Source organism: Plecotus auritus (assembly GCF_963455305.1).
Source record: "Plecotus auritus genome assembly, chromosome: 2".
Lineage (NCBI taxonomy): Eukaryota > Metazoa > Chordata > Mammalia > Chiroptera > Vespertilionidae > Plecotus > Plecotus auritus.
The window spans coordinates 103,550,639-103,565,088 of record NC_137771.1 but is presented as its reverse complement, the minus strand read 5'-3'; the positions used below and the strand labels follow the sequence as shown (position 1 = coordinate 103,565,088).

Genomic DNA, 14,450 nt, shown 5'->3' with positions numbered 1-14,450 from the left:
GTTTCAATTATAGAAGATAAATAAATACCAGATACCAGAGCCTCTGCTTGGGTCACCGGGGGCCGTGGCTGGCCTGCAAACCACCACAGGCCCCTCGCCCAGGCCGTCCCACACCCCAAGGGAACCCCCACCCTGATCCGGGACACCCTTCAGGGCAAATCAGCTGGCCTCCACCCGTGCACCAGGCCTCTATCCTATCTAATAAAAGAGTAATATGCAGATTGACCATCACTCCAACACACAAGATGGCTGCCCCATGTGGTCAAAGATCCTGTCCCCATGTGGACACAAGATGGCCGCCACAAGATGGCCAGCAGGGGAGGGGCCAGGCCTGCAAGGGAGGGCAGTTGTGGGTGATCAGGCCAGCAGGGGAGGGCAGTTGGGAGGCACCAGGTCTGCAGGGGAGGGCAGTTAGGGGTGACCAGGCCGGCAGAGGAGGGAAGTTGGGGGCAAACAGGCTGGCAGGAGAGCAGTTAGACATCAATCAGGCTGGCAGGGGAGTGGTTAAGGGGTGATCAGGCTGGCAGGCAGAAGCAGGTAGGGGCAATCAGGAAGGCAGGCAGGTGAGCAGTTGGGAGCCAGCAGTCCTGGATTGTGAGAGGGATGTCCGACTGCCCGTTGATATCTAAACGGGCAGTCGGACATCCCTCGGAGTCCCAGATTGGAGAGGGTGCAGGCTGGGCTGAAGGACACCACCCTCCCGTGCACGAATTTTGTGCACCGGGCCTCTAGTATTCACATAAAAACCTACATGTGAATATATATAGTTAACTTTATTCATAACTCTTAAAAACTGCTAACAGCCCAAATGTTTTTCAATGGAGAAAGGATGAACAAAATAAATTGTGGCACAACCATACAATGAAATACTAGTCAACAATAAGAAGGAACATGCAACACATGGATGAATCTCAATATAATAATTCATACATATGAAATTCTGGTAAAGACAAAACAACAGGAACACAAAACTGATCAGTGATTGTCAGAGATTAAGAGAGGGACTACAAAGAAGCACAAAGGAATTTGGGGAAAGCGGAGCGATGGAACTATTCTACGTTTGCAGTTATGGTTACACAATTGTATATATTCACTGAATCTCATAAAACTTTATACTAAAGAAGAATAAATTTCAATGTATATAAATTATACCTCATTAAAAAAAGTTAATTCATAAAGATATAACAAAATTTTCTAACTAAAAGCAATCAATACATGGTAAAGTAGTAGCTAACAAAAACTTAGACTGAGGATAACATGATTAAGACAATATATGTATTATTTTATAAGCAGTAATAAAAAAGAAAATATACAGCAAAATATGCAAATGCAAAATGAGATTAAAATATTTTCTCCAATTGTTCAAATTACAATGCAGCATTAGGTTCTTTTGGCTCTCGCTATGTGGAAACTGTAAATTTTAATTCTTTTCTAAACAACAGAATCTCTGTTACTATATGACCAGCAGCATATAGATTCTGCCAAAACAGAGATCTCCTTGAATTAATAAAAGTACGGCTTGCCCTGACTGGTTTGGCTCAGTGAATAGAGCGTTGGCCTGCGGACTGGAAGGTCCCAGGTTCAATTCCAGTCAAGAGCATGTACCTTGGTTGCAGGCACATCCCCAGTGCAGGGTGTGCAGGAGGCAGCTGATCGATGTTTCTCTCTCATCGATGTTTCTAACTCTCTATCCCTCTCCCTTCCTCTCTGTAAAAATCAATAAAATATTTTTTTTTAAAAAGTATGGCTTAAGAAGGCTGTTAGAATTAACTGTTTATGGATGGCAACAGATACAAACTGCTAGTGCACTAAGTAACTGCCAAAACCACAGATGAGGGCATGGGGCAAGGAGGTACAATGACAACATGAACAAAATAAGAGAATGTTAATTCCCCTCCCTCCCCAAATGGAGAAATTTAACTCATGGGATTAGGAGGATATCATATATAATAAAAGCCTCGGTGGCGTCATGCCCTCATGTGACGCCCTCACGTCATCACAAGATGGCCGCCCCCATGTCATCAAAAGATGGCTTCCACAAAATGGCTGGCAGGGGAGGGCAGTTGGGGGCGACCAGGCTTGCAGGAGAGGGCAGTTGGGGGGACCCAGGCCTGCAAGGGAGGGCAGTTGGGGGCTACCAGGCCTGCAAGGGGGGCAGTTGGGGGCAATTGGGCCAGCAGGAGAGGGCAGTTGGGGGTGATCGAGCCGGCAGGGGAGCAGTTAGGCGTCAATTACTGCCGAGGGGAGCGGTTAGGGGGAGATCAGGCTGGCAGGCAGAAGCGGTTAGGGGCAATCAGGCAGGCAGGCAGGCGAGTGGCTAGGAGCCAGCAGTCCCGGATTGTGAGAAGGATGTCCGACTGTCAGTTTAGGCCCAATACCCTAAACTGGCTGTCGGACATCCCCCGAGGGGTCCCAAATTGGAGATGGTGCAGGCTGGGCTGAGGGACACCCCCCCCCCCAGTGCACAAATTTCATGCACTGGGCCTCTAATCCTATATAATAAAAGCCTAATATGCCAAGTGTCCGGTTGTCCATTTAACCAATCAAAGGGTAATCTACACTAATAAAAGAGCAAATTGACCATGCCTCCACAATGCCCACCAGCCAGTCAGAAGTGAGTATGCAAATTAGCCCAACAAAGATGGAAGGTTAATTTGCATATGCAGGCAGGGAGCGAAGACTGAAGGCTCTGGCCCAAGCGAAGACTGAAGACTGAAGACTGAAGACTGAAGACTGAAGAGGCTTGGCTTCTCCACTGTAGCCAGAGCGAAGGCCTGGGTCCTGGGTGCCAGAGGAAAACCAGTGCCAGCAGCCAGGGGAAGGAAGGCCTATTGCACGAATCTTCGTGCAATGGGCCTCCAGTATGCTAATGATATGCTAAGGCCGCTCAACCGTTCACTATGACATGCACTGATAACCAGGGGGCAGAGTCAACCAGTCGCTATGACGTGCACTGACCACCAGGGGGGGCAGATGCTCCAACCAGTAGGTTAGCTTGTTGCTGAGGTCTGGCCAATCGGGATCAAGCAAGGTGGGCCAGACACTCCCTGGAGCCCTCCCGCGATCCCTCCCCAGCTGGCCAACCTCCTACATCCCTCCCTAGCCCCGATCGTGCACCAGTGGGGTCCCTCAGCCTGGCCTGCACCCTCTTGCAATCCGGGACCCCTTAGGAGATGTCAGAGGGCCAGTTTCGGCCCGATCCCACAGGCCAGGCCGAGGAACCCCACCGGTGCATGAATTTGTGCACCAGGCCTCTAGTATGTAATAATGCAAGCACTGCAATCCTTGCCATAGTGAATGCACTTTAGCATTTGGTAGCATTCACTTACCCATTGGATGTATTCAGAGCAGCAAAGAACAAATCCATATAAAAATGCATCTTGAATACTTTAATGTTTGCAAAGATCTTTAGAGATCACTAGACCACTAAAAAGGTAAAAATATGAACCAAGAAGTAAAATATGCCTAGAGTTCCCTTTAGTTTTAAATATCCTTTAATAAGTACTGCTCACTACCAGACTCTCCCACCCCAACAGGGGGCGGGGCCAGCCAGCCAACCTCCTGCAGTCTCTCCCCCAACCCCTATCAGGCCCTGATCACCCTGATTGGGGTGGGCTGGCCAGCCAACCTCCCACCATCTCTTCCTCCCAACAGGCCCAGCCCTGATTTGCCCCAAGTGGGGCCGGGCCAGCCGGACCCCATCCATGCACGAATTTGTGCACTGGGCCTCTAGTATACATACATTAAAGAAAAATGTAAAGCTATTTTCTTCATGATTGCTAAATGCAATTGAAAGGCATCTCATGTTATTTTAAGATTGAGTATATAGACAGTTTACAATTACTAAAAAAATAAAATAAAATAGGTATACAGTAGTCCCCCGCTTATCTATTCTCTCCATACTTTCAATTTCCGTTATTAACCACAGTTTGAAAATATTAAATGGAAAATTTCAGTAATAATAAGTTTTACATTGCATGCTGTTTTGAATAACATTATGAAATCTCACACCATCCCGCTCCATCTTCAAGGAAGCGACATCCCTATGTCCAGCGTATCTACACTGTATAAGCTTCCCACCTGTTACTTAGTAGTATCTCAGTTATCAGATTAACAGTATTGCAGTACTTGTGTTCAGTAAACCTTATTTTACTTAATAATGGCTCCAAAACTCAAGAGTAGTGATGCTGGCAATTTGACTATGCCAAGGAGAAGCCATAAAATGCTTCCTTTTTTAGGTGGAAAGGGTGTAGAGGAAAAAACAGCATATATAGGGATCCTGGAACATACGTACTAGGAAAATGGGGAGTATTGTAACAAAACATATGCAGAGCTTGTATATAATGCTGATGAAATTAAAGAATATGAAATAATGGGGAGAAATATTATGCTCATAAGTTGGAAGACTCAACATAGTAGAGATATAAATTCTCCCTAAAATGATATGCAGATTTAACATCATTCCTATAAAAATGCCAGCAAAATTATTTAGACTAATCTAAAATTTATAATTAAAGACAAAAGAACTAGAATAGCAAAAAAAAAAAAAATGAAAAATAGAATTAAGTGAGAAGAATCAGTCTACTTTATTTCAATACTTATTATTTAGTTACAGGAATCAAGACCGTGCTATTAGAAAACCCAGAAATAGATACACAAATATGCTCAACTGATTTCTGAAAAAAGTGCAAAAGCAACTCAATAGGAGACAGACAGCCTTTTTGACAAATGGTGCTGGAGCATGGCAAAAAATGATCCTCAATCTAAGTCTCACACCTTATATAAAACTTAATTCAAAATGGGTCATGGGCTTAAATGCAAAACATAGACTGGAAAACTTTTAGAAGAAAAAATAAGAGACTACTTTTGAGATCTAGGGCTAAGCAAATAATTCTTAGACTTAATAAAAGTATAATCCATAAGAGGAAAAATGGAAAAAAATGGTTTATAAAAATTAAAAATGTTTGCTCTGCAAAGGGTTCTTCTATTAAGAAGAAGAAAAAACTACAGACTAAGAGAAAACATTTGCAAATCACATATCAAGGAAGAACTAGTATTTAGAATATATTAAAAAAAAAACAAACCTCTAAAACCAACTATTTAAAAAATTCAGTTAGAAAATGGACAAAAGACTTTCACTGAGGAGAATATGCAGATGGCAAATAAACGCATGAAAAGATGTTTAACATCATTAGCCATCATGGAAACACAAGTTAAAACCACAATAAATCACTATATACCTATCAGAATTCCTAAATAAACGATAGGAACACCAAATGCTGGTGAGGATGTGGAGAACCTGATCTCTCATACATTGCTGGTGGGAATGGAAAATGTGCAAAAACGTTGGGAAAGTTTAGCAGTTTCTTATAAATATTTACACCCAGCTACTATGGGACCCAGCAACTGTACTCCTGGGGAGTTATCCCAGAAAACTGAAGTCTTATGTGTTGTTCATTATTTTACATTACATGTTACTGTACATCAATGTTTACAGCAGCTTTATTCATTAATAACCCAACAATGGAAACAACCTAGATGTGCTTCAAACAAAGTGTGCTACATCCATACCATAGAATACTACTCAGCAATTAAAAAGAACAAACTAATGACACATGCAACAACCTAGATGAATCTCCAGAGAATTTTGCTGAGTGAAAAAAGTCCAATCCCAAAAGGTTAAATACTGTGTGGCTCTTTAAATAACAGTCATAAAATGACAAAATTATAGAAAGGAATAACAAATTAGTGGTTGTTGGAGATTAAGGAGGTGGAGTGGAAATGAAGTGGGTATGAGTATAAAAGGGATCCTTCTGGTGTGGAAAGTTCTCTATCTTAACAATCAATGTCCTGGTTGTGGTCTTGTACAATGGTTTTGCAAATGTTATTATTGAATAAAGTTGAATAAAGGGTACAGATCTTTATTGCATGTGAATCTACAATTATCGCAAAATGAAAAGTTTAATTAGAAAATACATAAAGATAGCCTTACTACTGAACTGCAAAATAAGTGCAGTTGACAAGAAATCCAACGCCAATTAAATGAAGCGCTTTCTTCAGCACAAGTTTAATTCTGAAGATTACTATGAACCAAAGTTTGTAAAACACATTTTTCTCACCCACACATGCACACAAACACAGCCACTGTAACAAGGCAGTTCAGATAGAAAAACCGAGACTTCTCTAAGTACATCATAGAGTAGGAGGAGACCTGGCGGAATCAGGGCTGTCCCGGCTCTGTCAGAAACGCTGTGTAGTTTGGACACATCACCTAACCTCTCAGGCTGCAATCGGTAAACTGTTCCTACAATGGAACCTTCTGACTCAAGAGACTGCTTAGACCAGTCTCAAACTTTTTGGTCTCAGGCCCCCCAGAGAGCTTTTGTTTGCATGGATTACAACCATCGATATTTGTAGTACTAGAAATTAAAATAAAAAATTTACACAAGTGTGCACAGAGACACATTCCATCGGCCCTCGGGACGGTGAGGTCCACATCATGTAGCCTCTGAAAAACAACCTACACTCACAAGGGGACAAGTGTGGAAAAGGCAAATGATAGCTTGGTATTGTTAGGAAAATAACTGTGACCACACGTTGAGAACCGCTGGCTTCAAATGAGATAAAAACATGTAACTGGTTTGAAAGGTATAAAACACCGGACAGCTCAGTCACCCGTCTTTTAATGCACGAAGGTGCCAACGTCCCCCCCAAAAGAGGGTGGGGGGGATCGAATTTTAGCGGAGGACCAGGAAGAGGACCGCGCGCCGGACCCCGAGGGTCGAGTCAGGGAAAGGCCACGACTGCAGAAGATCGCTACCGTTGTAGACATCAGCTCGGTGTCCAAAACCGTTATAAACACACGGACCCACGATCACTGTTTCCATTTAACTTTTGGCGAAGACTGGAAGCCGTGCAAAAAGTTGAGCGCTCCCGCCCGGCGCGGAGAGCTGGGAGACCTCGCGCGCCGGATGCGGGCCACCCGCCGACGCCCGTGGACCGAGGGGGAGAGAGGGTCCGTTCCCCCTAGAAGAGGGACCGCGGAGCCCGCAAGGACCGCGGAGGGCGGGACCCACCACCGCCCGACCGGACGCGCGGGAGGAAGTTACGTTGGGACCCCGGGAACGGCGGGGCGGAGACCCTGGGAGCCCGGCCCTGGGGGGGTCGCCTGGACTCACCAGGTGCCGCGCCTCCTCAGAGTTCATGGTTCCGGCGGGAGCAGGGCGAAGTGAGCCGAGGGCGGGCGGAGCGGCGGTCTCGCCACGACCGGAGCAGCGCATCGGCGGAGGGAGCGGGGGTCCGGGAAGGGCTCGGGACGCGGGGCGCGGGCCGGAGGCGGCGCTACGGGAGGGGCGGGGCCAAGCCGGCGGCCTCAGTGACGCGGGCGCGAGCGAGCCTCTCACAGGGGTGTCCCACGACGTGTCGCGGGACGAGTCTGTGCGGGGCAAGTGGCTGCAGGACCCTGGGCCGGGAGGGAGAGGGGATGCGGCCAGGACTACTCAGCTGGCGGCGGCCGGAGGCACTCCCGCGCGAGGGCCGGAAGTGGGCGGGCTCGGGGCCGTGTCCGCGGGCGGTCGGCCGGAGCCGAGATTGCGGCCGCGCGGGGACCGGAAGTGGGCGGGACGGGGCGGTGCCGGCGGAGGCGTGTTCGCGCGGGGCGCGGCCCTGTGAGCTAGTGGCGGCGTCTCCCGTCGCAGAGCGGAGGTTTGGAGTTCGCGGAGCCCGCACCTGGTAGCGCACCGCGATGGGGCCGGGCTGAGTCTCCCGCCGCCCGCCCGCAGCCAAGCGAGCAGCGCGATCCCGGATGGAGGGCCCGGCGGAGCTCGGCCCCGAGGCGGTGCTGCGCTTCCTCGCGGAGCGCGGGGGCCGGGCCCGGCACGCCGAGCTGGTGCAGCACTTCAGGGGTGCCCTGGGCGGCGAGCCCGAGCGGCGCGCCCACTTCAAGGAGCTGGTCAATGCCGTGGCCACTGTGCGCACCGACCCCGCCGACGGCTCCAAGTACGTGCATCTCAAAAGGAGGTTCTGCGAAGGCCCACAGTCACCCAAGGCCGCGCCCCCTCGGGACCTGCCCCGCATTTCGGTGACTGCAGAGCCCGAGCCCCACGGAGGCGGTGACCCGGAGGCGTCCGACAACCCGGCCAAGTGCTGGGAGAGCGGCTTGTACCCCGAGGCGGCGTCCCCCGGTCTGGGCTGTGAACCCGGCGATGAAGAGTCTTCCTCCGCCGCGCTTGGGCCGTCCAGCCTGGCCGGCGACGGCCAGAGCGGGTCGCCCCTGAACGGCGGGGCCAGGAGAAAGAACTCGCGGCGCGGCGCGCAGCCTCCGGCCGGAGCACCAACCCCCGAGCCCAGCGAGGACCTGGAACCCCAGCCCCAGTTCTGCGAGGAGGCGGAGGGAGGAAGCTCTCACGGGGGAACCACCACTCCAAGGTCTACTCGCCAGAACCTCCGGGACCTTGTGATGGGCAACTCCCCGCAGCTGAAGAGGAGCGTCTGTACGGGGGGCAGCAGCACCGGGGGCTGCTCTGGGGGAGGACGCGGCAAAGGCGGGGGCGACTCAGACAGCGCTTCTGTTGCTTCGTCCTCGGCAGAGGAGGAAATCAGCAGCGGGGCCTCGGTGACGCTAGACCCTTTAGAACACGCCTGGATGCTCTCGGCCTCGGACGGCAAGTGGGACAGCCTAGAAGCGCTGCTCGCCTGTGAGCCTGGCCTGCTGACCAAGCGGGACTTCATCACCGGCTTCACTTGCCTGCACTGGGCTGCCAAGCACGGCCGACAGGAGCTCCTGGCCATGCTAGTCAACTTCGCCAACAAACACCAGCTGCCAGTGAACATCAACGCCAAGACGAGTGGAGGCTACACCGCCCTGCACTTGGCAGCCATGCACGGGCACGTGGAGGTGGTGAAGTTGCTGGTGGGGGCCTACGACGCAGACGTGGACCTCAGGGACTACAGTGGGAAGAAGGCCTCGCAGTACCTGAGTCAGAGCATCGCCGAGGAGATCAAGAACCTGGTGGGAGCCCTGGACGAGGACGATGGTGAAAGTGCCACAGGCAGCGGGGGTGGGCGCTGGAGGCTTTCAAAAGTGCTTCCTTCCCACCTCATCACCTACAAACTCTCGCACGTCCTGGAGGATGGAGGGGATCATCACCATCACCACCACCATCACCTGGCTGAGGGATGGGCAGGAGGCAAAGCAAAGGACCCAGGACGAAAAGCCTCAGGCAGCTCTAGTGGGCGAATAAAACCCAGACTCAACAAAATCCACTTCAGAACCCAGATCATCCACACCACACCCTTTTTCAGAGACCCGGAGCAGCCCCTGGAGGAGGGGGGGCAGGAAGAAGAGGATCGATCTCTTAAAGGCCATTTACCCTCATTCAAATTGAGACCGAAGTCCAATGTATTTGGGTAAAAATAATTTTTTAGAAAATTCTAAGAGTTACTTGTCCTCCGAACTACAATACTAGAGGCAGGCAAGTAAATGAGACCAGAAAAGACTTAGGCTAAATTATGCATTCTTGCTTTGGGGGTTTGGAGTGGGGGAAGGCGGAAGGAGGGGAGTTCCCCCTAGTATTCTGAGAGAGGTGGCTTTCCAAGTGATTCATCAAACCTTGACTTAGGCTTCTTTTCTCCATGCCATTCCTCTGCCCTGGAGTCCCTGTTTGTAAAGACTACAGATGTATCTAAATTGGGGGTGCAGAATTGATGACTGAGGGTTTCTTTGATTTAACCATTATTGGATGCTATGCTAAGTGAGGAATATTGCTCGTTTATGATTGTTAAAAGTGGTTACTCTTCCAAAAACAAGATATGCAAATTGTAATGAAACTGGTAACATTTGTTAAGTGTGAACAAAAACTAATTGCATTTGCTTTTTAAGATTTTTACGTAGGTGAGGTAAGAGTTGAAATGCAAAAATTCTAATTAGAAAATGAATAAAAATGGGAATCCTGTTGGTATCCTACTGTATTGTAAGTGTTCAACTGTTTTTAAAAAGCAATTTCAGCTTTAATCACTGAACTAAAGAAATAAGCAACATTCACTTTTAGTTAATCTGTAGTATGCTTTCCTCTTAACTATCATACTGCTCTCAGTATTAAGGTGCATTACTAATAACTACCCAAATTTTCGTTTAAAGAAAATACCTTGAACAACCTATGGTACTTTTAAGTAAAATATTGCGTGTGGTTCCGATTCTCACTGACTTGTTTTGCTATTCTAAAAGTCTAAATTTGCTGAAGTTTTTATTCTGGGGTTATATAACCATTCTTTCTATTTGACATGACCCTAGTTGATGGTGCTTAGACTTGGATTGCCTACAGAACTGTTTCTGGTTTAGATGATTAGCAAAAATTGGCATAAGTGTACGTGAGCCTATGCTTCTCTCAAGTAATTATTAAATCAACCTAAGGTACACTTTTTGTTTTACTAATAAACATGCTCATAGTTTATGCTTTGTAGCAATATTTTGCAAATATTTAAAATACTAAATCCTTTCAATTTTTCATTGTTTCCTTGAATCTAAATAGACATACAGTGAAGTTAATGAGAAGCTGGATAGTAACTCTACCCAGTTAAGAATAGCACTTTATAAAAGGGAAAAGAGAAGAGATTGTACTATTTCTATATTTAAATACTGCTGGCTATTGAATTTCTTTGCATGTAAGTGAAAAATACCAGTCATTAAAACTAAATACTTACACATGATTCTTAATTACATTCCATTCAAATACATTAGTGTGAATATTTTATAATTGTAAAATTTAACTCACAAGCAAATTAAATCTATTTGTAACAAGATTCAAAACAACTTTCCTGGGAGACTAATTCCACAAGTCCTTCTTTAGTCTTTTTGGTCTCATTGATGAAACAAGTACCTGCAGCCTATAGAGATTAAGAGGTGAGTTGGCTTGCAGAGTGAATGAACCAATATATGAATTGTATACCACTGCAGTCTTTAGAGAGATCTTAGATCTTTAATTTCCCCAAGTCATAGAAATTTGTAACAAGTTTATCACACATCTCTAGAGTGAATTTGTTTAAAGATTAATGAAGAATATTCACATAAAAAATATAAACTATTATCCATTTATGTGCCTTTATTTTTCTTTTAGGATTATGGAAATGGGGGCCATATACATTTGAGAAGCACTTTTTCCATACATGTGGGTGAAAATCTAATTTTGTATAAATTAAAAGTAGATTCCTTGAAGGTGAAAGCCACTATTTGCTCTGAATCATATACACATCACCTGTATCTAGTGCAGAATAAGCTATAACTTCCCACTGAAGAATCTTATCTTTCATTGACATGTAAAGCTAAAGTAAACTATAAAGAGTAGACACTTCAGAACCACCTAAACATTCTATTAAACAGTTGGTATTAAGCTCTTAAATGTGTATGTTACTAATTAATTGCACAAAAATCTGTAATTTGCTAGAGCTTTAGAGATTGAGCTAATAATTCATACAACTTTTCACACTAGAGATTTTAACTTTTCTGATAAAATTTACTTTAAATTTTTAAAAATCATTCCTGAGGGAAACTACTTGTACATTCCTTGTCACAATGTGCTCATGTAGCATTTTCAGCTACTTAACTCTAATTCCTCTTATTTTTCAATTTCCAATTTAAGATTATAAAGAGCAAATTATTTGTGTAATTTGATATTTGTGAAGTTGTATTTATCATTAATGGAAATTATGTCAGTTACTTAGATGTTTGTTGATATGAAACTGTGTAGTTAGGAAACTCAAGAATGTCCATGTGTTTTTTTATAGGTACATTTGAAACTAATGAATGTATGTCATAGTTCTCTTCACATTTATGGTATATAAAATGCAACCAGCTTATATAACTTGAAAATCTGGTACTATTTTATTCATACCTGAAATCTGGGTGTCCAGGATGCCTTGTCTTTTATTTTTTAAATAAGTGAAACTTTGGGAGCTTAGAATGTAAAATTTATAGTTTGTTTTGTCAAATAAAAGGTTCATACTAGATTTTTTTCTCTGAATTGTCTAAATATCTCTAGTCCTTTATCATGTTTTATGGTTCATACAATGCTTTTTGACATTTCAGTTTATTTGGTCTCTTCCTATCCCTTGAAGTTAGTGATCATGTATCCCTAATCCTATATAATAAAAGCCCAGCTACCAAAACTGGAACGACCAGAATGACTGCGGCCCCTCCCCCTGGCCGGCCCCGCCCCCCAGCAGGGACACCCAGCCCGATCTGGGGCCCCCATCAGAGCAGGCCAGCCAGCCCCAACCCGTGCACTGGGCCTCTATATAATAAAGAGCCAGGGTCATAATGACTGTTACCACCCAAGGCTCAACCAGACCGGAAGTCAGTGCTGGGTTGCCGTAGCAACCCAGCACTGACTGGGGCCATTGCCATAGACCAGCCGTGGGCAAACTACAGCCCGAGAGCCGGATCCAGCCCGTTCTGCTGTTCTATCCGGCCCATGGAGCCAAAAGAGCGGAGGGTTCTCTTGCTCTCCCCTCTGCTCCTTTACTTTGAATTTATATTAGTTTACACAAACACTCCATCCATGCTTTTGTTCCGGCCCTCCGGTCCAGTTTAAGAATCCATTGTGGCCCTCGAGTCAAAAAGTTTGCCCACCCCTGCCATAGCCCCAACCCAGCACTGACTGCCTAGGGGGCTGTGGATCAGGCCCGGAGAGAGGCCTGCAGAGAGAGAGGCAGGGTCTGATCCGTAGCCTCTGTGGCAGCCCTTGATCAGAACTTGCCTCTCTTTCCCAGCCTGGCCAATAGCCATGCCTCCATTTCTCTCCAGGCCTCCACTAATTAGCTCCACATTTCTGATCAGGCCCCATTGATAGGCTGAGATGCTGACTGACATAGAAACTGACCAAATCAGAACCAAATCTGGGTGAATGTAAGGAGCCAATGGCTGCCTAGGAGGTGTGGCTTTTGATGCTGACTGGCATAGAAACTGACCAATCAGAACCAAATCTGGGTCAACTGTGAGGAGCCAATGGCTGCCTAGGAGGCGGAGCTTTTGACACTGACTGGCATAGAAACCAATCAGAACCAAATTGGCTGGCAGAGGAGGGCAGTTGGGGGCGAGATCAGGCCAGCAGGGGAGGACAGTTAGGGGTGATCAGGCAGGCAGAGGCAGTTAGGGGTGATCAGGCCAGCAGGGGAGAGCAGTTGGGGGCTTGATCAGGGCGGCAGGGGAGGGCAGTTAGGGGCGATCAGGAAGGCAGGCAGAGAGGTTAGGGGCAATCAGGCAGGCAGGCAGAGGGATTAGGGGCAATCAGGCAGGCAGGCAAGTGAGTGGTTAGGAGCCAGAGGTCCCAGATTGTGCAAGGGGTGTCCGATCCCTGTGGGCCTAAACTGGCGGTCAGACATCCCCCGAGGGGTCCCCGATTGGAGTGGGTGCAGGCTAGGCTGAGGGAAACCGCCCCCCCATGCACGAATTTCATGCACCGGGCCTCTAGTCAAATATAATAAAAGGGTAATATGAAAATTGAACCTAATGGCAGAACGACCAGAATGACCACTCAACCAGTCACTATGAGGTGCACTGACTACCTCTCGGTCCCTTTCCCCGGCCTGATGGCGAACAAGGAACTGGGGATGAGTGGTTGGGGATGCGGGCAGCACCAGGCCAAGGCCCCCACCCCTCCAGTCGCCCCACACACAGAGGGCAACCCGCCGCAGGGGTGGGGCCAGTGAGCGGGCGGAAACAGCTGACCTCTCAGTCCCTTTCCCTGGCTATCAAGCGCTGATCGCCTGATGGCAAAAGGGGAACTGGGGTGGGTGGCGGGGGCGGGGCGCAGGGCTGGCTGCGTGCAGCCAGGGAAGATGGCCCTGATCACAGGCTAGGCCTAGGGACCGTACCCACACATGAATTTTGTGCGCTGGGCCTCTAGTTTACATATAAGGAAATAAAGGTTGATGGTTGTTCAGGGTCACAAAGTAAATGGCAGTGAGATCTTAAAATTGGGTTTTTTTTTCACATTTTTTCTACACTTCAAATGGCAAAATTTTGACAGTGATGGATGAATCAACTTACACAGAAGGTATTACCTCTACTACTACCTTAAAAAAAAATAAAGCCTATGGCTCCTGCACATACCACCTACCTACCATGAATGCTCCCACCCAGACTGAACCTTCAGAAAGGTATGGAGTATACCTTTTTCTATTTTCTTCAGTATCTATCAATAGTATTGGACATTAATGAATTCACTTCCTCATCCAACCTGCCTTTTGATCTTCATTTTAACAAGATTGACATCTATCAGATGACAGAGGGATATAGGATTCAGTGTAATTGTCCGCCATTGTTTCCTCTTGGAAGATTTTGTTATGATTGGTGCTTGGTTTTTCTGTTATTGCTGTTGATTTATGACAACTTTTTTCATTATACCTGAAGTACTAGATAAATCTAGTTTCATTTCTAAAATGACTTTTTTTTC

The 14,450-nt window shown here is 46.9% G+C and overlaps 2 protein-coding genes across 4 annotated transcripts in view; one reads left to right on the top strand and one right to left on the bottom strand.

Annotated features, from left to right (window-relative positions):
* Window positions 1–7,609, bottom strand: part of SEPTIN10 (septin 10) — a 93,744-nt gene extending 86,135 nt beyond the window's left edge. For 2 of the 3 annotated variants that reach the window (XM_080655320.1, XM_080655323.1), the window contains exon 1: window positions 7,179–7,383. In XM_080655320.1, the coding sequence (XP_080511446.1) occupies window positions 7,179–7,280 (102 nt within the window). In that variant the 5' untranslated portion in view covers window positions 7,281–7,383. Of the gene's footprint in view, window positions 1–7,178 lie in introns of all 3 variants that reach the window. The other variant, XM_080655321.1, reaches the window with a different exon arrangement.
* A 66-nt stretch (window positions 7,610–7,675) lies between these two features.
* On the top strand, window positions 7,676–12,003 carry SOWAHC (sosondowah ankyrin repeat domain family member C). Its single transcript, XM_080655447.1, has one exon. The coding sequence runs from the start codon at window positions 7,805–7,807 to the stop codon at window positions 9,410–9,412; it is 1,608 nt and encodes a 535-aa protein (XP_080511573.1). The 5' UTR covers window positions 7,676–7,804; the 3' UTR covers window positions 9,413–12,003.
* The last annotated feature ends 2,447 nt before the right edge of the window (window positions 12,004–14,450 follow it).